This window comes from Nematostella vectensis, chromosome 7 (genome assembly GCF_932526225.1).
Source record: "Nematostella vectensis chromosome 7, jaNemVect1.1, whole genome shotgun sequence".
In the NCBI taxonomy this organism is placed as follows: domain Eukaryota; kingdom Metazoa; phylum Cnidaria; class Anthozoa; order Actiniaria; family Edwardsiidae; genus Nematostella; species Nematostella vectensis.
Genome location: NC_064040.1, coordinates 16,219,160 through 16,242,296, shown reverse-complemented (window position 1 = coordinate 16,242,296; position 23,137 = coordinate 16,219,160). Strand labels below are relative to the sequence as shown.

At 39.9% G+C, this 23,137-nt stretch overlaps 2 protein-coding genes and 1 long non-coding RNA gene across 3 annotated transcripts; all 3 read left to right on the top strand.

The window, feature by feature from the left end:
* Positions 1-2,812: 2,812 nt before the first annotated feature.
* On the top strand, positions 2,813-9,002 carry LOC116620188. The gene is made up of 3 exons (XM_048730603.1): positions 2,813-3,405; positions 4,556-4,760; positions 8,387-9,002. Exons 1-3 carry the CDS (start codon positions 3,106-3,108, stop codon positions 8,602-8,604), a joined length of 723 nt encoding a protein of 240 aa, XP_048586560.1. The 5' UTR covers positions 2,813-3,105; the 3' UTR covers positions 8,605-9,002.
* Positions 9,003-10,696: 1,694 nt separating this feature from the next.
* On the top strand, positions 10,697-22,206 carry LOC116620183. Its single transcript, XM_032385853.2, has 5 exons — positions 10,697-10,836; positions 13,278-13,604; positions 19,068-19,263; positions 20,938-21,124; positions 21,912-22,206. The coding sequence occupies exons 1-5, from the start codon at positions 10,755-10,757 to the stop codon at positions 22,038-22,040; spliced, it is 921 nt and encodes a 306-aa protein (XP_032241744.1). The 5' UTR covers positions 10,697-10,754; the 3' UTR covers positions 22,041-22,206.
* LOC116620184 lies at positions 16,565-18,174 on the top strand. Its single transcript, XR_004297057.2, has 2 exons — positions 16,565-17,530; positions 17,728-18,174. It is a non-coding gene; the product is annotated as an uncharacterized LOC116620184 (long non-coding RNA).
* Positions 22,207-23,137: the final 931 nt, after the last annotated feature.

The following is a 23,137-nucleotide window of genomic DNA, read 5'->3' as shown; positions in this document are numbered from 1 at the left end:
CGTGCCCATCTTGGGGCGGTCGCCGCCCGCCGCCGTGCCTGCCGAGGAGCAGCCGACGCCCGTCGCGGAGCAGACGGCGCCCGAAGGCGGCATCGCAGCGCCAGTCGCGGGGCAGCCGACGCCCGGAGGCGAGCCCGACGCAGAGCAGTCGGCGTCCGAAGACGAAGCCGCGGCACCGAAGCCGGTGTTCTGCCCCAGTACAAACTCAGAGCGTCTTTTTCAATTTGAACATCTTTTCTCACTGTAATGCACAATGAGCGGGATGCGTATGCAATTGGTCTTTCACTACCATCTACCAACACATGTGCCAGGACCGCCCCTAGCCCATAAGAGGAATTGTCGCAGGCGAGGATCAACGGTAAGTCCGGGTCAAAGTGTGTAAGGACACGCTCCTCCGACAGCATGCCCTTGACCTTCCTGAAACTCTGCTCCTGCACCACACCCCAGACCCACGACACACCCTTCTGTAGTAGTTTGTGTAAGGGTGCTAGGTGAGTTGCCAAATCAGGTAAGAACCGTGAGTAGTACTGTACCATTCCTAAGAAGGAGCGCAGCACTCCAACACTCTCTGGGCTGCGGAGCTGTGTCATAGCTTCGGTCTTGCTCTTGGACAGATGGAGACCATTGCACTAAATCACGCATGAATGTGCACTTCTTTCTGTTGACCCTAAGGCCAAAGTCCTCCAGTCCGCCCAAAACCTTGTCCAGAGTGGAGACATGCTCTTCCAGGCTGGAGCCTGTGATGATTATATCGTCAAGGTAACACTGCACGTGTGGTATACCTTGTAGGACCTGGTCCATCGCCCGCTGCCAGATTGCACGCTATCTCCATGGTAACATCAACCAATACATAACACACGATACCTTAAACTCATTTTATACTGTGAGAACTGGACTCCCAGGAGAGCAATAATAACAAGCAGAATGAATGTTAACAACCTTAAAATTCACCATGCAGGGCCGTAGCAAGAGCTCGGAACTGTGGACACGTGCCCCCCCCCCCAATATATTAAACAACTATAAGGAAATGAACAGTAAGGCCGTGGCTCTGCCCCCCATATTTTCTTAAAGTTTCTTTATCGTGCCCCGCCCCCCCAATATTTCGAGGCCTGCCACAGCTCTGTCACGACGGTACATGGTAAGTTTCTTTTAAAAGACTGTCACGTATGTGTCAAGGGAGGTGCAAAACTGTGGTCACGTGGTTATGCAGACGTCATCAAAATAAAACATATTTATATTTAACGAAGTAACATCGTATGGCAACCAAACTTGTTAGGTGACATGTAGGTGTCAAAGGGGAAGCAACAATATGGTCGATGACGTCTTTTAAAGCAAAAAAAAAACGTGATTAAAAGCAAAAACATTCATATCTTTTTAAAGAAACATTGTTTCACAACCAAACTTGGCAGGCGACATGTTTGTGTCAAAGGGGTGCAAAAAATGGTCACGTGATTTGTGACGTCATCAATGAAGTCACTAAAAGCAAAACTATTCCGGTTTCGTTAAGAACAAAATTATCCATATCTTATAAACGAAACATCGTATGGCAAACAATCTTGGTATGTGTCATGAAGGAGTCAAGGGGGTTGCACCAATATAGTCACGTGACATGATTCATCAATGACGTCACTAGAAGAAAATATATGCTGGCGTCATCAAAATAATATTTCATTAAAGAGAACGTGACACAAAATTCTCTTTTGCTTATTTTGACAAATTGACTAGTTAGTAAAGTAGCGTAATATCCCAACAATAATTCCTCCAATTTTCGATACTTGATTTTAACGGAAACCTGATTTTTGATCCTTTTATAATGAGCAATTTTGGCAAATTTTTGCATGAAACCGGCGACATCCGAATATCTAATTTGCATATCACTTGTTACGTCAAGAGTTATACAAGTGGGTGATAAACATTAGACATTCCCATACAAAATAGGACGCTCCCACCCAAAATACACATATAATTGATTGTGGAGCCCGAATCTTCCCCAGAAAAAAGCTGAGTGTAACCTGAGCAAAGTATCCAAAAGGAATCCTGGAGCAATTGGAGCGGTGATTTTTATCAATATTTTTTATAAGCTTTTGAACACCATTAGCGCGCGAATCACCCAACTTTTCGGCAAACACTCATTTTTCGATCACAATTGTGATCAAAGCAATAAGATATACGCTGTTAATAATTTCGAAACGATATTACAAGGCAAAAAGTAACGCATCTATATTTCTGCAAAGCAGAATGAATATTTTGAAAGCGTCTATGATTTCAAAAAATACAGAGAAAAAAAATGTTTATAATTTTTTTCGTACAATTTATAATTATTGCGAATTGTCACAAGAACAAAACACGCTCTTAGAAGAACATTTTTACGCACTAAACAATGCACTAAATAATGAAACCTATAGATTACAAGGGAAGCAAGCTATAAATCATCCACACAAAGAGATAAAAAAACGTCAAGATATCAAACTCGAGAAACGACTGGAAATCTAGAATCTAAAAATTTAAGCTCAGGATTTCGCAATTACGTTTCTAGTCTATTCGCAAAGCATGCTGGTCTATGTAGAAAAAAACTCACTTTTTGCAAACGCACTTTGTGCTTCACGAGATTGCACTTTTTGCGTTACGACATTGGACTTTTTGCACAACGACATGTGAGTATTTGTCACACACGATTGGATGTTTAGGCTTGCGTCATGGCACATTATGCAAATCGCCAACAACATCTGACTCTTGGCGTCACGACATAAGACAATTTGCTTCAAAACACCGCACATTATATCTCATAATATGGCACTTTTCCGCTTATAACATCGCACTTGCGTGTATGACTTAGAATATCGCTTTTAACAGGAGGAGGAGGAGGTCATATGGTCGCGACCACACGTCCGTCATTACAGGATAACCTATATAGTAATAAATGCGTGGTTGTGTGGACGTGACAATAGATCAATAGGACCATAGGACCATAGAACCTAATAATATTCTAACAAGCACAACGTCTGTCTCACAAAGACGTGAACATCTCTTCTTCAACCGCCTGTATCTCTCAAAAGTTCACCAAGGTGTACAACTTACCTTTTCCACCTTGCGTTCATTTATACAATGCCACTTAAGCATGAACACCACCAAGATGGCGGGCTGATATTCACGACTGGGGACCGAGTATTGGAGGAGAAAGGCGTCGTGCTGTTTGGCATGAGCCCTGGTAACCCATACTACAAACAGCCTATTATTGAACAGTACGTCGAGTTTCTCGGCAAAGAGCCCAGGAAAATAGTTGTATTCGTTCCTCAGCAACCCTCGGTACATACGTACAGAGCCATGGGATCTAAGGATGCTGTGAAACGAGCGAAAAAACACGCCGATTATCTACGAGCACACTGCAAGAGAGCCATTAAAAAGGTAGGGAAATATCTACAACCTGTTACAAGAAACGGACACTTTCCCTCCCCCCCCCCTCCTTAATGTTGGAGGGCGAATGAACACCTAGCAACTGCTTGTGTTTTGAGCTAAAAGTCGCCTATAACCAATATTAATTAGGGGCAAAGAGGGTAAAGTGTTGTTATGTAAAATGCCCTACTTACTTTTGTTGCGGATTGTCTGAGGGTTTGCACCGTGACCGGTGCAAACGTGTACCAATTCAGAAATAAATTACATTTTACTTACCTTACGTTAGGTGTGCTAATAAAAACATACTTCCCTTACAAAACTTAGCGCAAAGGACTATACATTGTATCAACATAATAATATATTGTGCAATCATTTAATAATTTAATAATTTATGTTCGCCTAAGCACAAGTGAAGGACAAAAATGTTTTCGCCTATTTAAAAAAAAAAAACAGAGCACCCCCACCCCCCTCCCCCCGCTAAATAATGACACCTCCTCAAACGAAAACGGTGTGACATTCGAAAATATAGTGAGAAATATAAAGGGACTTGTAACCAAGAAAAAGTGTATCGAGAAAATGACGTCACAATACAGCGATACCACGCTTTCCATACAAGCCTAGAGGAACATCAAACCAACCCTGCTGGCAGAGATTTCTTACTGTTCGTTTTTGTAAGTTATTTATCAGTTCACTTATCCGTGTCGTGTCCTTGGAGTTTGTTTGGGTCAGCAGGAAAAAAGCTATGTAACAGCTGGTTAGAAGATAATATGGCGACGAAAGCAAATACCTCTTCTAAACCCCGTTTTTTTAATTAGGACCAGTTGACCTAGTATGACCTATGATAAAAACAGTTAATCTAACTACTTATCAATAAAAATGTACACATTTAATTAGATTTCGTGTATATTTTGTTATCCTGTTGTAGAAAGCCATACCCAAGACTTGCTACGTTCCATAGCAGCTATCGACAGAGGTTTCTCATGCGGACAGAAATAAAATAACAAGCGAGAACGCGAAGGAGCATAAAGACGCAACACGGATAAGTGAGATGATAGGAACAGGCAGGAAGAAATCTTTGCTAGCAGGGGAATATAGGTCTTCTCTACCTTCTCTCCCTATTTTGAATCAATCTGATAAGAATGCTGACGCCGTGTCTTTTTAGTTGTCTAAACTTCGCGAGCTCCCCGGTGACTTCCATTTCGTGGACTGGCCGCGCGAGGTTGCCACGCACGTTGTGTACCAAGAGAAGCTGGAAGAGATCACTCGGTTATACCGCACGAACACGCTCTTTCGACAGGACTCAGTAAGGGAGGTGGCGAGGGTGCTAGGCAAGACCCCCCGCGACGAGATGTCAGAAAAGGAGTCAGGTAGACAATAGCGGATCTAGGGGGAGGGTTTAGGGGGTTTACCCCCCACCCCCTTTGGCTGCCAGAGAGCCATATCAACAAACAAATTTATACCCCCTCCCTCCTTTGTTACAGAGTCATCCCCCCCTTACAGCGAAAAGCTAGATCCGCCCCTGAGGGACAATTGTGTGAAGTCGAGTTGTCGGGGTTCCATGGTATTTGAAGAAACAAGATATCTCGCGCCTTTGAGGAAGGCCAGATATTTCGACTTATGATAGTGTGTTTTGAGGATGAGGGTATGAGGATGTGACTAATAATATAGTGCGGATGGCCTGTTAAAAACCAGAGTAATCTGTGTAAAACTTTTGAATTTAATAGATATATTCAAATTTCAAAGAAATTTCATTCCTTGAGTTGTTTTTAAACAGGGCCCGTCCCTTCTATGGAAGAACTTGGTGAGCTTGGGCCCGCAATGGCCACAGTTTTTACTTAGCAGTGTCTCCTAGAGGATTATGCGTGAAGCGGTAGCTCGGTACTTTTAATCAGGCATTCTGTGAAATATGAATAGCATTGTGCTAAAAATAGGGAGAAGAGAAAAGGAAGACACAAAGAAAAGACATCGCTGAAAATAATCTGTGCTTATGCAAGTTCTGTACAGAAATAGCACCCAGCAAAGCAGAAGATACTCGTGGACATTAGAACTAAACATAAGCAGCAAACATCAGGTTATAAAATCAGGACATATTTTCTAATATTTATTTTACTTTACATGGGTAATGTAAGAGGACACTTATCAAAACTTATTCTAGTTAAACCATTACTTCTATCTTCTGGTTGCAGCAACAGGTGTAAAATAAAAAGCAGCAAGTGTGCCTATCTGTTACAGACTCTAGATCAGGCCAGGCTGGTTCTCGACTGGGAGGTGTACCTGGTACTGTTGTACGAAGGCGGTCAGTGGCGTTGATCTGAAGGCTAGCAGCGCTTGATAGGGGTCTTCCGACTTCTTGATTAGTTTCATTGCTGTCTGGACCCCTCTCTCTACATCCCCATTGGATCTTGGGAAGTGAAGACTACTTGTCGCATGAGTAAAACCATATGACTTAGCAAATTGCGCAAATATTGCTGTGGCATATTGTGGGCCATTATCTGTCATGAACTCTCGGGATAACCATGCCTTGCGAATATGGCTTTCAAGTGTTCAATGATACCCTTAGACACTGTATTAGATAGACGTGACACCTCAACATACCTCGAGAGGGAGTCGATCACCAGTAAGTATGTTGCGCTTTTGTAACACGCCACTTTCTGCCACGGACGTTCCGGTAGCTTTGAGGGTATGGTGCCTCAGTGGGACTGCGTCTCAGCTTATTCAATTGCTTTACTTACTTCTGGCCATTTGACGATTCCTTGATGACCAGTGTGAATAACTTGGACTATTTCTTCCCGTAATGACGTCGGGATGGATGCGCTCTGCCTTTATCAGTAGTCCGTTCTGACAGCTCTCCTCTGACTTCCCAGTAGGGTTTTAGCGTACTTGTAACGCTCAACTTTTCCGGGCATCCCTCGGTGCAATTCTGTTTGATCATGTTGCAGACCGGATTCTTGCTCTGCTCTTTTCGGATTTGACAGAGGCGGTCGCTAGATGAGGGTAGACCATCCATGACGGCGTCCATGAATTGGTCAACCTTTTCCTGGAGTTTCAGCTCTTCCGGTTTGAGTATTCTTTGCAAGAAGCTCTGGATAGCGCGTCCGCAGTGCTCAAGGTTCTTGCCTTGAACTTGTGATATTGTGTATGCGAAGTGCAACAGCCGCATCTGGAACCGTTGGACCCTTGCAGGAAGCTCGCCCAGGTTCTTGGAACCCAGTAGGGGAACTAAGAGCTTGTGGTCGGGCTTGGTCTGCTCTGCTAGTCTCGGTGAAACAAGGCAGTCTCCAAACAAAACTGTAGAACAATACGTGACGAGGCTTCGACAGAAATGCCAATTCGGCGAATTTGGCGAAGCAGAATTCTTGGATGAACAAATTCTTGACCAAGTTAAAAGTGGTTGTATGGTCACATGACCTGCGGCTCAAACGACTTCAGAAGAGACGAGTTTTAACCCTGAGCCAGTTGTGAGAAATTGCTTGACCTTTGGAGGATGCAGAACGTCAAGCTGGGGATATTGAAGGGAAAAACGATAGACAGACTGCAGATCTAGGAGACAAGAAGGAAGTTACCCGAGTTTTCAACAAGAAGGAATCTGCTGGTCGGCAAAACAAGTCTGGACGATCTAAGAAGTTTGATGGCAAGTGTTTTCGGTGTGGTCAAGAAGGTCATATGTCCAATGAAAAAGGCTGTAAACCTTGGAGCCAGACCTGCCACAAGTGTAAAGGAATGGATCGCTTTCAGAGAGTTTGTAAGAGCAAACAAAATAGGCATCCACCAAAACTGGAAGTCAGGAAAGTCGAACAGAATGATGTCAGGTACGCCTGTGACCGGCACTGGTTATGGTGATTCAAACGGTCATGCTAAAATAACAGTGAACGTTGGGGGGATACCTGTTTCAATGGTTATTGACTCTGGTGCCACTTGCAATATTATTGATCAGACACATTGGGAAAAGTTGAAGACTCAACATATCGTCTGTGAATCAGCAAAGTGCAAACCGAACATGTACCCTTATGGCAGTAAATATCCTCTACCTATAATTGGCAAGTTTACTGAACAAGTGATTTGGGGACAAAATGTTTTGAACAATGTGGAATATATAGCTATTGAAGGAAAGGGATAATCTTTTCTAGGACGAGCAACTGCGTTAGCATTAGGGGTCTTAAGGCTGGGACACCAAAATGTAAATGCTGTACATCAAAATCAGACAGTAACTGATATTTTAGTATTTAAGTATCCGGGTTGCTGTGGAGGCATTGGAAAACTAAAGGACTACCTGCTTAAGATTCCAATTGATGCAAATGTAGAACCTGAATTTAGCCTAAGCGTCGCGTACCCTACCACTTACGGGATAAATTGAGTAAGAAGTAGTTCAAAGAACTACTAGAAAGTCGCCTGCAAGATTTGATGACTTTATTGTAGGATATTAGATAATTGACACTGGACAGTAACCACACATTAGGGTGTCTTGTATGATACTTCTGTACTATTTACAATATTTAAATAGTTTAGGAACTATTTGTCTAAGAAGGGACGGAATGTAGTGTTTGTTTCTTACCCTATCCCCTGTTAGTAGAGTAATTGTGCGCGGGTTGAGGTACTGTTGTAATGGCCACTCTCATGTGGATCAGTTCTAAGTAAAATTCTTAGTTAGATCCGATACTATCTGGTTAAATCCGAAACCATGGATAGTGCAATCACTAGCTCTGTAATTGTATCTTATTCTTCCTTCGACCAATCTATTGTATCAAGCGCTTTTTCTTTTTTGGTTGATGTATATATAATGCACATGGTATTTTCATGTTTACCTGTGATATTACGTAAGCTGTTTTTTTTCTCTTCACTATAGTAAAAGCAAAAAAAAAAAACGAAATAACATAAAGCGAACACGGAACTTGATACTCAGAATATAAGAAACAAGCCACCACTCAGTAGCATTTTATTTAATGTTAGCAAGTAACCTGGTGTTGATGTTGTTTCTTTTTGTTTTTGTTTATAGCGGATTTTTATCCCGATGTTTATAATGACGACAGCATTAGAGAAGCAGTGTTGTATATAATCGAGGAGTTCGCCTACATATTAGCCAGCAAGGCTCTGTACGACGCAGACGAAGTAACCTTCATCTATCATCGCTCATGGCCCATGCTTGAGAAATTAATCAATGGGGAATATGACGGCAAGCCGAGACAGGGATATGGTTTCTGTATCATCCGCTGAGCTTTCAAACAAGACGTGTTGGGAATAACGAGGAGGCTTCTTTGCGGTGCAGAGTTATGTCCGTCCCGCGTTTCCTACCCCCCTTTAAAGAGATTGAGGCAGGAGGGGACATTGGTAACAAAAGGAGTAAATAAAGGTGGAACCTCATTTGCTCAAGATGACCTCAAGTTTCCTAGAGACGAATTTTTAATTGTATAACTCAAACATAGAAGCGGGTCTCTTTGTTTCCTTTATCAATTTCCCTTTTTTTAGTCTGAATTGATTCCCAAAAAATAACAAACATGCGGTCCACTATTTTAATCGTTTTAAATGCTTTCTGACCAGTTTGCAGTATTTCAACAAGTATTTATATCTGTATAATTAAGGCAAATAAATGAAAATAAAAAAACTAAACAAAACTAATTAGTATATTGTATTCGCCCTACTTGTGTTAACGCTTGACATTTTCTCGGTGAATTTGATGCGCTGTCCCTTTCTTTACGGCGATATTGTCTCCCGCCGGAATGCGAAAGCGAAAACAAAAAATAAAACACTTTTGTCGAATATATTCACTACATATTATTTACAATTTCTGAGTTTAGCCTGATAGCCGGCCCTTCAGTAAGTTTTTAATTCGGAAATTACTGTTTTCGGAGTTTTTGGTATTCCTATGGCGCGAAAAAAGCATGAGATTGGGAGGCCCCTTCTCTCGCTTTTATGTTTGCCACAGGAATCCCGAAACCCATAGAACAGCAATTTCTGAATAAACGCACTCGAGAGCCAGCAAGCAGGGCTAGCGTTTGTTTTATTCTAAGGACAGACATTCGCCCCTACAACGTTTATTAAAAGGTTTATTGACAAAACCTAACAGAAAATGCACCAAAAGTTCAAACCAATTGTTTGCCAACCTAAACTAGGGCCTGTTTGCACTTAGGCGAAAATTGTTTTCTGTCAATACAGTTTGTTACAAACGATCAAACCATAATTTGTTCGACTTAAATGCAAAACCGCGTTGTAAAAGGGATAGGGACGCCCCCTTCTTACACCTCGAGAAGTTTGACATCAGAACCAACATGGCGGACTAACCGTTAGGCAGAGCCATGGACACAAAATTTTATAATAAAACTCTGAATGCTACCTTTATAGCACGGTTTCGCCTTTAACCAAACTTCAAAGAAGCAAATTAATGTCATTAAACGATAAAAGCGCACGTATTCAGTATTCTCGCCATTGGAGATGGATAGGTTTCTTTGATAGAAATTTGAAGTTCGTAAAAAGCTAGTTCAGAAGGACGTCACGCACTTTGATTATTAACCGATGCCGCATAGACAGGCATCTACAGTAATTGGATTACTTAATAAAAAATACAATCGAGATTAGCCCGAGTTGCGGGCGTTCGCGTTCAGTTGTATACTGCAGCCAGCTAATGGGGCAAGTCAAATGTTGTGGCTTGCACAATAATGATAGTTTCCATGTGGGCCCTAAATATTCAAAAAATATATAATTGTTTTTTTCAGCGGCTTTCTGTTGACGAAGTTTGTTTAGTTTTCAACGAATTTAGTTTGGCTAACCATGTTTCAAACACCAACAAAATGTTGGGAAAATGTTTGGGAAGAAATACCGCTCTTAACTAAACTTTGCCGGATCACGAGAACTAAGGGCCAGTTAGCACCAGCACTAGCAAAGAAGCCGGTGTTCTGCCTCAGTGGCGAAAATTCTTGATAGCAATCGCTCATCAAAAACTTTCATTCTAGTGGAAGCGGACCCTTGGATAAACTACGTCTTAAACAGTTACAAGCTAAGTTCGTGCAAGTGAGTTCGTGACATGTTTCTGACTTGATAGACAATAGAACAAAGGGTCCCAAGTGTACTTTACGCAAAGCTGGCTATACAACCCCATTATCTGTAATCTTCTCCTCTTGACACAAAAAAAATATCTAAACAGGTTTTCTATTCTTGTACGTTGTTTTTGGTTGTCCGGTGCAAGACTAAATTATCTACGTTGCTTTCGGTTGTTCCGTGCAACGAGTTCCCTGAAACAAAACTTAATCCATTGGCCAAGTCTGTTTGCACAATGTAGAGAGAAAATCACTTTGATCAGTCACGCCTCAGTAGATTTATATATATAGCGCGAGTCGGTTATTCTGTTTAACAGTTAAGTTGTTGCAGACATGGCAGGGTTATTGTTTACAGCCTTAAGTTTTCTCGTTCTCGTAAACTCATCTCAGGGGTTTTTCAAATACACTAACTGTGGTAAGTCTTACCATGTGAATTTTTCTTGGGACGGCATTTTAATTGTGAATTTTAGCAATATTAACATTTTATAGGAATATCTAGAAACAGTCATACGCTATCAGGTCACATTTGAAGAGCACATTTCACTAAGATACATTTATACACTTTTCATTAAAATATTCAAAAACAAGTTGGCACAAAGCATATGAAGTTTAAGGGTTTTTAAACGTTTGGAAAAAAAATAATAAAATCACCATAAGCAAAAATACAAGCGACTAGTTGGTTAAGTTGAGCAGGCTATTTTTTCTTTTGAAAAGGTGTGTCAAAATCTAATTAACTCTTTTTTTTTTTCTTAGCATACAATTTGTTGAACGTTTTTGTTTATAGCTGATAAACGTCGTTTGAAAACAAGCCCAGTTTTCCGTTAAGGAATAACAAGTGCGACGGATGCACGCCTTTTTTTATGGATTTACATCAGTAGGTCCTCAAGTAACTCTTTACTGCATAAATATCAATGGTTTATCGGGTATAAATTCTAATAGCACTTTAATAGTATGTCGTTTCGCTTTTACAATTACTATACTTTGAGTACAGCATTACAATTACTAATAATTTGTTTACTTATTGTAAAAATGCTGTTTCAAATTACATCAAAACAATGTGGTCTAGAGGCGGATCCAGGAAAATATCTCAGCTGCTTACAAAAAAAGCGAATCAATTAACAGAATGAAGACATGCAGTTCATGGTTAACGTTCTAACTCCTAACATTTTGACCTATTTAGGTAAACAGGTGTTCAAATAACAATAAACTATACTCGTGAGCTGTGTTTTAGAGTATGCCACAAAACATTCGACAATTGCTTTACTCAGCCACTCTAGTGTTTGTAAATTGTCAGGGTAGACTCTTGTATCTATAGTAACTTGTTAGGTCTAATGTAAATTGGAAATGATTATATCCATGGAAACTTGTGTTTCCATGTAATGAACACATGGATTGAATGTTACAGTTTTATTTTGAATTCTGAATAGAAAAAGAGTAGCAATAATGATTTCTCATGTTTGTGCAACTGCTTTTGTTAAATCAACTTTGGCACAATCGTCCAATCTAACAAGTTTGAAGTTGCCAAAAAAGGCTTTTAAAAGGCAAAGCTGCTTACAGAGAATGTATAACTGCATAAATTATAAAAGCTAGAGTGCATAATACATATATACACCTACTTTGAAAGTTCAAATGAATGACAATGACAGTTGCCAAATTGCAGTTCTAAGCCCGTGCTTATGCGTAATAATTATTTGTAAAAATAAAGGTGTTCAATAAAATCCACTAATGTCAGAGCCATACAACGATATTCTCAAGCATTTGGAAGAAATCTAATGATACCAATGGTTTCTTTCGGTAATACTGCCTCTCGCCACCGCCTTTGCCGTTTCGCACTGACAACCTTTTTGGAAATAGATGTATATATAATACCTGATTGTCACATTATAAGTTGATTCGAGCGAAAGTTTTAACTACAATAAAGACAAATAAACAAGAATTTAAAAAACTTTACATCAAGGCTGGCGTTTAAGATTTTTTGTTAAACGTTTTTTTTCTCGCTGATTAACGACCCTTTGAAAAAAAAGGTTTTATAAGAAGTGCGACGATGCGCACCCTTTTCGAATTCACTTCAGAACGTTCTTACGTGATTCCTACCACATATCAATATACCAATGGTCCATCTGTCCTACATTCTAATGGCACTCTAATAGAATGATGTTTTGTTTTTACAATTTCTTGACTTTGAGAACAGCACTCTGAGTACAGCATGACAATTACTCATGATTCTTCTATTTATTGTGATAATGCAGAAATTAAACTATATAAAACAATGTGAGCTTCATATTACAATACAGGGGCGGAAGGGTGGCTGGTAGTTTCAGGGGGGAGGGGTGGGTGGTGGTTTAAAATTCTTAAGCGCTATTTATAAGAACGCGGGGCATAATCTAGGTTTTTATGCACGGGATTTAAAACTATTCAACAAATTAGTCGGCGGTTGCTAATGTACCGCTTGGAACCCGTTGGTTTAAAAAAAGTTCATATTTAGGGCGCTGCCCCTCCCCATCCACCGCCCCTGCAATAATAAGACATTGTTGGCACTGTCAAAAGTCCGACGGGACGCGCGTAGAAAGGTTTTAATGTGAACTCCAAACATGAATTAGCAATAGAAGAGCTGAATAAGCCCCTTTCCTTATCGAAGTCATAAACATATAAACACATGTCCTAAAGTACCAGACATCTCTATTGCTTCATTCCAATGTAAAAGACACTACTCATGCCTTTGCCAAACATAAATGGACTTCGTCTGCATCTTTTCGAATCTTTGTCTAGTATTTAGGGTCTATTGAGCTATAGGCTTTCGAGGAAAATAGTTACATTACACTAATCACCATCAATGATATGATTTATGATATTCAGTTCAACCCTCAAACTCTACCACAAAGACCCTGAAGACTCACGGGTGCGAAGATAAGGATGACGTCATTCTTTCCTGCCCGAGGGGCTACAATCTCGCCATCCTTTCTGTGTTCTTCGGCCACGGCCACGGCTACAAGTCAACATGCGATAACAGCTGGTTTGGACAGAACTGCCTCGCGTCCAGAAGTCCATCGCTGGCGAGAGTGAAGCACCTGTGTCAGGGGAAGCAATCTTGTGTCATCTCACCAACACAAAAGGTGCTAGGGTCAACTTCCTGTACGTTTGGTCTGGAGAGCGACTTGTTCGTTGACTATGTGTGTAACAAAGGTAAGGACTTGTTCGTTGACTATGTGTGTAAAGAAGGTAAGCACTTGTTCGTTGACTATGGGTATAAAGGTAAGGATTTCTTCGTTGTCTATGTATGTCAAAGGTAAGGACTTGTTCGTTGTCTATGTGTGTAAAAAAGGTAAGGACTTATTCGTTTTTTATGTGTGTAACAAAGGTAAGGTCTCGTTCGTTGACTATGTGTGTAACAAAGGTAAGGACTTGTTCGTTGACTATGTGTGTAACAAAGGTAATTTTTTGTAATCAGGAGACAAATATAAGTCTATAGACAAATTATTGAAAAATCATTTTTTGGAGTATTGCATGTCATCTTGAATGGATTAACGGAGCGCTTCTAAAGTGCGTAACAAAGATAAGAACTTGTTCGTTGTTTATTTGTGTAACAAAGGTAAGAACTTGTTCGTTGTCTATGTGTGTAAAAAAGGTAAGGACTTATTCGTTGACTATGTGTGTAACAAAGGTAAGGACTTATTCGTTGACTATGTGTGTAACAAAGGTAAGGACTTATTCGTTGACTATGTGTGTAACAAAGGTAAGAACTTGTTCGTTGTTTATGTGTGTAACAAAGGTAAGGACTTGTTCGTTGACTATGTGTGTAACAAAGGTAAGAACTTGTTCGTTGTTTAAGAAGCGCTCCGTTAATCCATTCAAGATGAAATGCAATACTCAAAAAAATGATTTTTCAATAATTTGTCTATACACTTATATTTGTCTCCTGATTACAAAAATGTGTTTTTTTAAACCGAACGAATATTTAATATTTTATGGATTTTTTCTTATTTTTCACGGCTTGACCACGAAAAAAAAAATTGAACCAAGTATTGCTACCTGCAGCGCGAAAAATAAACAGCGCAGAAACACAACAACACCACAGGAAGCAACTAGGATATGTGCTCTCAATATTATTTTAATCTTGGCTTAATCCAGTTAAAATAAATAAAATAAAATATTTGACAGATTTTCTCAAATATAGCCTCGCATCCATCATTTTGCACGGTCATCAAACCTACAAATTGAGGCCTTAAAGTCGCATCTGGTACATTGCTCTATCAAAAATGGTCATTTTTCCTGAAATTACAGTCACTTACTTGCCTAGAATCTGAAATAAAATTTTGGGGATAATAAAATTCCGGAGCGCTGAGAGCGCCAAGAAGATACAACACTTCACAGGTTATTGACCTTTCAAACTTGAGCTAACTGTGACACCAACAGCTGAATTGGTAGGGAAATTTGTCTTTTGCCGACGCTCCCACCTCGAAACAACGCTGAAAACAAATTTGAGGACCAATAAAAATTTGTGTTATCACTTGCATTCTTTGTTGTGCGAGATGATTTAGGCAAAACACGTATTTGAATAGATTATAACTGGCTTGCGTAATGTTTGTGTCCAAACAATTCGTAACATAGATCAAAACAACAAGTTAAGTGGTTTTAAATTTTACTCACCTCAGCTTGGGAAAGTACTAGATAGGCATGGTTTTTATCAATGCTTGTTCCTGTACAAGCGCATAAAAACGCTTTTTAACTTGCTTCGGCTTGCGATCCCGGAATGTTTTTCATGGTGCTCTCACGTGAGAGCCCACAGGAATCCCAGAGTTTCTCAAACACAATGCAAAAAAAAAAAAAAAAAGAGAGAGAGAGAAAACAGAAAGATATTTGTGTCACGCAACGCTCACACAAAGAACGGCTGCGCGGGAGACTAACAGAAAGAGCAACTCATCAAAAAATCTGATTACTTATTTTGGAATAGAATAAAATAAATAATGTCCAACCGTAAGGATTGTTTGAAATTGTAAGCCATCGAAGTTATCGAATGATGGATTTTATTTCAATGCGGAGCGGAAGTTACACATCTTGTGTGAAATTGACAGTTTTTCATACCAGTACCAGGTACGTTCTATGAGTGTTTATTCACTGGTTTCTTCTTGCTGTCCGTTTTGCACAACTTTAGTGAGAATATGGCTTTTTGCTCATACTCTCAGTTCGTAGGCGGGGCGTGTTGCGCTAGTCAAGACAACCCTGGTATAGTGCTGTGCCTGAATATCACAAACAAACTGCACACAAGACATCAAGAAGCATCTCCGTTCCTTGGGGGTGAGAGATTCACCAAAGCTGGTTCTGGCCGGTGCAGGTAAAACATTATCAACATTGACGCACTATGAATAACCACTTTTTAAAACCTACAGTTTGATTTGCTGTTCAGGTAATGTCTTTGTCCAAACAATTCTTGGCATTCAGCTTGGGAAAGCACTTGATAGGCATCGTTTTTTATCAATGTCCGTTCCTCTACGAAGACCTAACTCAACTACGGTTGATTATTGTTGGAACAGCGCAACAGGACAAGGACAATTAGGACACATTGATACTCACAAATTTATTTCAGTTTGGGTAGATACAATTTATATCATTGTTTAGTCATTGCTGTGAAATTGTATCCGAAGTATCCCAAATATATTAACAAAAACTGATAGCAAGGAATTTTCTAAAAACGGACACAAAATATCACATTAGTTCTAAAGCCCCAAAAATTAACGTATGTCACAGAGGAAATCATTCTGTACAGTACACAATCAGATCTACATGGAAGAATCTAGCGCTCTATGGGGGTATTTGGCTCTGGCGCTGTTCACGGGGTGGGGTGGGGTGGGGGGGTATCTGGCTCTGTCACCAAGGAAATCTGGCTCTGGTGCTGTCCACGTGGGGATCTTGCTCTTGTCCACGGGGGAATCTAACTTTTGCGCTGTCCACGGGGTATCTGGGTCGCGCGCTTCCCACCATGATATCTGGCTTTTAGCTCTGTCAATAAGGAAATCTGGTTCTGGCACTGTCCACAGGGGGATCTTGCTCTAGCTCTGTCCATGGGGGGAACGGCTCTGGCGCCACCCACGGGGGGGATATGTTTCGGGCGCTGTCCACGGGGGGTGGGGAGTTATGGTTCGGAAGTTCTTGCTCTGGCGCTGTCCACAGGGGGATCTGGCCCTGGCGCTGTAAACATGAAAATCTGGATCTGGCGCTGTCCACGGGATATCTGGATCTTGCGCTGTCCACGGATATCCCACGTTCCGCTTAGCGCGGCTTCGGTGACTGACCAAGATACTAGGCAGCAGCAGTTCTTACGATTACTGCGCCATCTGATGCGCCATGTGCGTCGCGGTGGCTTGGGCAGATAGGGAGCTTTGTGTATTTTCCTTCAGGGTCAAACAAACCTGGACAGCAAATCAAACTGTATGTTTTAAAAAGTGGTTATTCATGAGCGTCAATGTTAAAATTGTTTTACCTGCACTGGCCAGAAACAGCTTTGCTTTGTAATTTAGCGATAAAACGAAGATGCTTCTAGATATCTTGAGTTCAGTTTGTAATATTCACGCACTGCACTATACCAGGGTTGTCTTGACTAGCGAAACACGCGCCCCGCCTACGAACTGAGAGTATGAGCAAAAAGCCATATTCTCATTAAAACTGTGCAAAACGGACAGCAAGAAGAAACCAGTGTATAAACACTCATAGAACGTACCTGGTACTGGTATGAAAAACTATCTGTTTATTGCCAACTGTCATTTCACACAAGATATGTAACTTCCGCTACGCAAGGAATAAGATCCATCATTCGATAACTTCGATGGCTTACAATTTCAAACAATCCTCACGGTTAGACATTATTTATTTTATTATATTCCAAAATAAGGAATCAGATTTTTTGATTGGTTGCTCTTTCTCTTTTCTCTTTTTCTTTTGCATTGTGTTTGAGAAACTTTGGGATTCCTGTGTACGCTGCCGGTCACATGGAAGCACCATGAAAAACATTCCGAGATCGCAAGCCAAAGCGAGTTAAAAAGCGTTTTTATGCGTTTGTAGAGGACCAAGCATTTATAAAAAACGATGCCTATCAAGAACTTTCCCAAGCTGAGGTGAGTAAAATTTAAAACCACTTAACTTGTTGTTTTGATCTATGTTACGAATTCTTTGGACACAAACATAACGCAAGACTAGTTATAATCTATTCAAATAATCACTCAAATACGTGTTTTTTCTAAATCATCTCGCACAACGAAGAATGCAAGTAATAACACACATATTTATTGGTCCTCAAATTTGTTTTCATCAGCGTTGTATCGAGGAGGGAGCTTCTGCAAAAGCCAAATTTCCCTGCGAATTCAGCAGTTGGTGTCATAGTTAGCCCAAGTTGAAAGGTCAATTACCTGTGAAGTGTTGTATCTTTTTGGCGCTGTCAACGCTCCGGATTTTATTATCCACAAAGTTTTATTTCAGATTCTAGGCAAGTAAGTGACTGTCTTTTAGGAAAAATGACCATTTTTGATAGAGCAATGTACCAGATGCGACTTTTAAGGCCTCAATTTGTCGGTTTGATGATCGTGCAAAATGATGGTGCGAGGCTATATTTGAGAAAATGTGTCAAATATTCTATTTTAACTGGATTAAGCCGATATTAAAATAATATTGAGAACACATATCCTGGTTACCTCCTGTGGTGTTGTTGTGTTTCTGCGCTGTTTATTTTTCGCGCTGCAGGTAGCGATACTTGGTTCAAATTTTGTAGGGTTTTTCGGGGTCAAGCCGAGAAAAATAAGGACAAATCCATAAAATATTTAATATTTGTTTGATTTTAAAAAGAAAAACATTTTTGTAATCAGGAGACAAATATAAGTCTACAGACAAATTATTGAAAAATCATTTTTTTGAGTATTGCATGTCATCTTGAATGGATTAGCGGAGCGCTTCTTAAGTGCGTAACAAAGGTAAGAACTTGTTCGTTGTTTATGTGCGTAACAAAGGTAAGAACTTGTTTGTTGTTTGTGTGTGTAACAAAGGTAAGGACTTGTTCGTTGACTATGTGTGTAACAAAGTTAAGGACTTGTTCGTTGACTATGTGTGTAACAAAGATAAGAACTTGTTCTTTGTTTATGTGTGTAACAAAGTTAAGGACTTGTTCGTTGACTATGTGTGTAACAAAGGTAAGACCTTGTTTGTTGAATATGTGTGTAACAAAGTAAAGGACTTGTTCGTTGACAATGTGTGTAACAAAGGTAAGAACTTGTTCGTTGTTTATTTGTGTAACAAAGTTAAGGACTTGTTCGTTGACTATGTGTGTAACAAAGGTAAGACCTTGTTTGTTGAATACCTGTGTAAAAATATTAAGGACTCGTTGGTTGACTATGTGTGTAACAAAGGTAAGGTCTCGTTCGTTGACTATTTGTGTAACAAAGGTAAGGAATTGTTCGTTGACTTTGTGTGTAACACAGGTAAGGACTTGTTCGTTGACTATGTGTGTAAGAAAGGTAAGGACTTGTTCCTTGACTATGAGAGAGCCATTGATAGCAACCAGGTTGCATAGCAACATTTTTAAATGCATTGCGTTATGGGTGGCTGCCAAGAAGAATCATTGTGTTCTAGCCCCCTTTAAGCTCGTTTCACTTCTACATACAGAACATATCAACGACGTCATATCCATTGGTAACATAGCCCTCGCCCCAAGTCCCCTAATCCTACCAGGACCGCTCAACGTCTCGGCATCAGTGACAATAAAACGCCATCTCCCTTCCACCACCAAGCTCAAGTTGAACATCCAGAAGAAAGTGTTGACCTGGGTGAAAATCCCATGTGTCGCCAACTTCGGTTCGTGGTAAGTCTAACTCCTTAGTGCTATTCGAATTAAAAGCTACATTATCAGCTTATTGAGAACGATAACTGAACTCCTGGGAAACGTTTTGATTAATTCTTTGCCAGTAGATGTGTGTCCTCTATTTTAAAATAGCAACAGATTCAAACATGACAGACAAAAACAATGTTTTTTGCAGCATTTCGATATTTTTCGTGGACGTTTTTATGCGTGAGAGTGATCACCATTTGTAAGACCCGAAAATGTGGTCCCTTAAACATTGATTACTTCTCTACCTAAACGGGACAAAATATACATTTATCAGTTCTAAGTACTCTTTGGTCACGAAGCTACCATAGGGAACAGCTGACAGGGCCGTAGCAAGGGGTGGGGCACTGGGGCATGTTGTGCCCCCCCCATATTTAATAGAATTATAAGGAAATGACCACAAGGGCGTGACTGTGCCCCCCCCCCCAATTTTTTCATACTTTTTCTGTATCGTGCACCCCCCCCCCCAAATTTCAAGGCCTGCTACGAACCTGATTGATAACAACACAAAGTTGCATACATCACTAAATGTTTTTATACTTTGTTAATTAAAGCCGCATTGTCACCAGTTTACTTCCGGTTGATTTCGTTACAATCTCCGATGATTTTTAACGGAAAACGCGAAAAATATTTCAAAATATTGAAAGCAGTGTGTTTATTGGAAGTTTCTTTGAGGATGTGATTGATAATTTAGAGCGGATGGCCTGTTTAATATCTCGGATTCTAATAGATTCTTTTGTCTTTTAACGTTGAGGTTTCCGTCGGACCTCCGGAAGTGAACTGGTGACAATGTGGCTTTAAGTGTTATATGCTAATGAAGTATGAGAAATTCGACTAATCCAGCTTTTTAAACCTTAAAAAAGCAAAGAGGGCGGTCATAAAATTATAACCAAACATTAATTTATTTTTTTTCATCGGCCCTTATGGTAGCCTCCAAGCTCTTTTAAGTTACCATTGGTGTTCGCCTTATTTAGGTTCTACTGTACTTTTACACTGAACTTGTATTACGCCACCGCACTATCCAGATAATAGGGACCTTAAGCAAGGACGACGGCGACGGCTAGGACAACGCGATCGAAAAAGATGTTTTCGCGCTTGGCCATCAATTACAATGGATTAAGCAAAAAATTATAGTCAGAGATAGATAAAAATAAGGCCATTATTTCTACAGAAGCGAATTTACAGTGCAAACATCCGCGTCCTCAATTGACCGTGAAAATTAGAGTTTTCACGTTGTAGTTTTAGGCAAAACGGCTGAAATACATTTTCAAATCCCATTGTTTTTGTCGTCCCATTGTTTTTGTCCACGTTGCCGTCGTCGTTGCATAAGGTCCTTAAAGCCGCATTGTCACCAGTTTACTTGCGGTCGATTATGTTACAATCTCCGATGATTTTTAGCGGGAAACGCGAAAAATATTTCGAAATATTGAAAGCAGTGTGTATATTGCAAGTTTCTTCGAGGATGTGATTAATAATTTAGAGCGGATGGCATGTTAAATATCTCGGATTCTAATAGATTATTTTGTCTTTTTTGTCCGGAAGTGAACTGGTGACAATGCGGCTTTAATACCTGGCGTGTTATTGAGCTGGAATAAATAAGTCTATAGATAACTCATTCTGATTGTCACGTGATACTTTGCGCATGGGCAGCACATACGACAACTTCTGTGAGCTTGTACGAGGAGTGATGTTCGGCAAGTGCGACAAAGAGATGGAAAACACAGGGATCCCGTGCGACTGTCCAATACCGACAGGGACTTTCACCCTCCCGCCCCAGGCTATCACGGTCACTCCGGAAATGATCGAAAAAGTCCCAGTGTGGGATTGGCTGGCAAGTGTAAGTATTCGAGATTTGCAATAAGTAGGTAACCACATGGTCTGAAACAACCGTATTGCGACTAACGCCAAGACTAACAAGCAAGACTTATTCCAGAACTTTGACGTCGTTAAATCACTCTTTTTGTTTTAAAATAGCGGCATTTTACCAGATGGTCAAACTTTTAGGAAAACGCATTTTTAACGACGTGCGCCACCACCGTGGCCACCTAAACGGTGTTAGAAAGTGAGCTTGGAAGAATACAAGAAGCGTACTATGTGACATGGCGAAAACGGCTACCATAAATGATCTTATAAACGCTCCCTATCTAGAGAACACCTCCTCTAACACACGAGTAGCGTCTGCTCAAGGTGAAGAAACGCTTGCTACGCAGGCTATAATTAAACGTGATTCTAACTAAAATTAGAACGCAACTTCAACAATGGTTAATTAATAATAACGCTTTCTCTCTTATAAAAGCCTCCTATTGACATCCTCGCACCATCGAAATTTAATAAACGCCCCCGGCGTTTATCAAAGATCATTTACGGTATTCTTATGTACGAGGGAATTTTTCTAGCTTATTGAGATCAATCAACAGGGATTCTCGCATTCTAATTGGCTAGATTTCTTATTATGGTGGGCATTGCTAGCAACACGTCGCACTCTGATGTTGGTTGAAGGAGAAGTTATCATAAGACGTACTTGTTGAAATGTTGTTTAATCTTTTTTGTTATCTATTTATTGTTTTTGATTAGGGTACATACATCTAAAGAAATGTGTTAATTCATGACGTTTGCATGTTTAGGGCGAGTACTGGGTCGAGGCGAGGTTCATGAATGCGTACGACGACTTGCTGGGCTGCATCACGCTACAAATTAATGTGGACATCAACACGAAAAAGAAGAAAAGAACCATCAGGATCCACCATCAATAGATGTCAAAACGAACGGAAAGGAAAACATATATAAATCATTGTAGTACAATTATCGGGTAAATTTGGGCATTATCATGAAAAGGGCGTTGCAATTTTAAAACATGAATTGTGAAATCGGACGAGTGCTGACTCCAAGATTGGTAAACAATAAATATTTGAAGCAAAAGTTGTAAACCATTTTTATTATTTTTTAAACAATAGTACAAAGCTCTTATACACAGAGGGGACAGGACGGGAACTTTGACACGAGTTTCTATGAAACGATGACATGAATGGAATACGCTGGAAAACGCACACCTGAGTGATATTTTAAAGTTTAGTATATACCATAAGTTTCTCGCGCGCTATCGGCCATAAGATATTGATTAAATAGTCCTTGAAAAGTAAACAGGAATTGATATAAGTTTATGTTAATTTTCTATACATGCACAGTTCGATGTCTATAAAATAGCAGGCTGCCAAATGTTCTCATATGATATCGGAAGGGCAAAATTTCACCGTCTGTTATAGGCAATGTTTTCATTTTTTTTATATCTGAGGTGCAAATTTCATCGTCTGTTATAGGCAATGTTTTTATTTTTTATATCTGAGGTGCAAATTTCATCGTCTGTTATAGGCAATGTTTTTATTTTTTTATATCTGAGGTGCAAATTTCATCGTCTGTTATAGGCAATGTTTCAATTTTTTTTATATCTGAGGTGCAAATTTCAGCGTCTGTTATAGGCAATGTTTTCATTTTTTTATATGAGGTGCAAATTTCATCGTCTGTTATAGGCAATGTTTTCATTTTTTTATATCTGAGGTGCAAATTTCATCGTCTGTTATAGGCAATGTTTTCATTTTTTTTATATCTGAGGTGCAAATTTCATCGTCTGTTATAGGCAATGTTTTTATTTTTTATATCTGAGGTGCAAATTTCATCGTCTGTTATAGGCAATGTTTTTATTTTTTTAATATCTGAGGTGCAAATTTCATCGTCTGTTATAGGCAATGTTTTCATTTTTTTTATATCTGAGGTGCAAATTTCATCGTCTGTTATAGGCAATGTTTTCATTTTTTTATATCTGAGGTGCAAATTTCATCGTCTGTTATAGGCA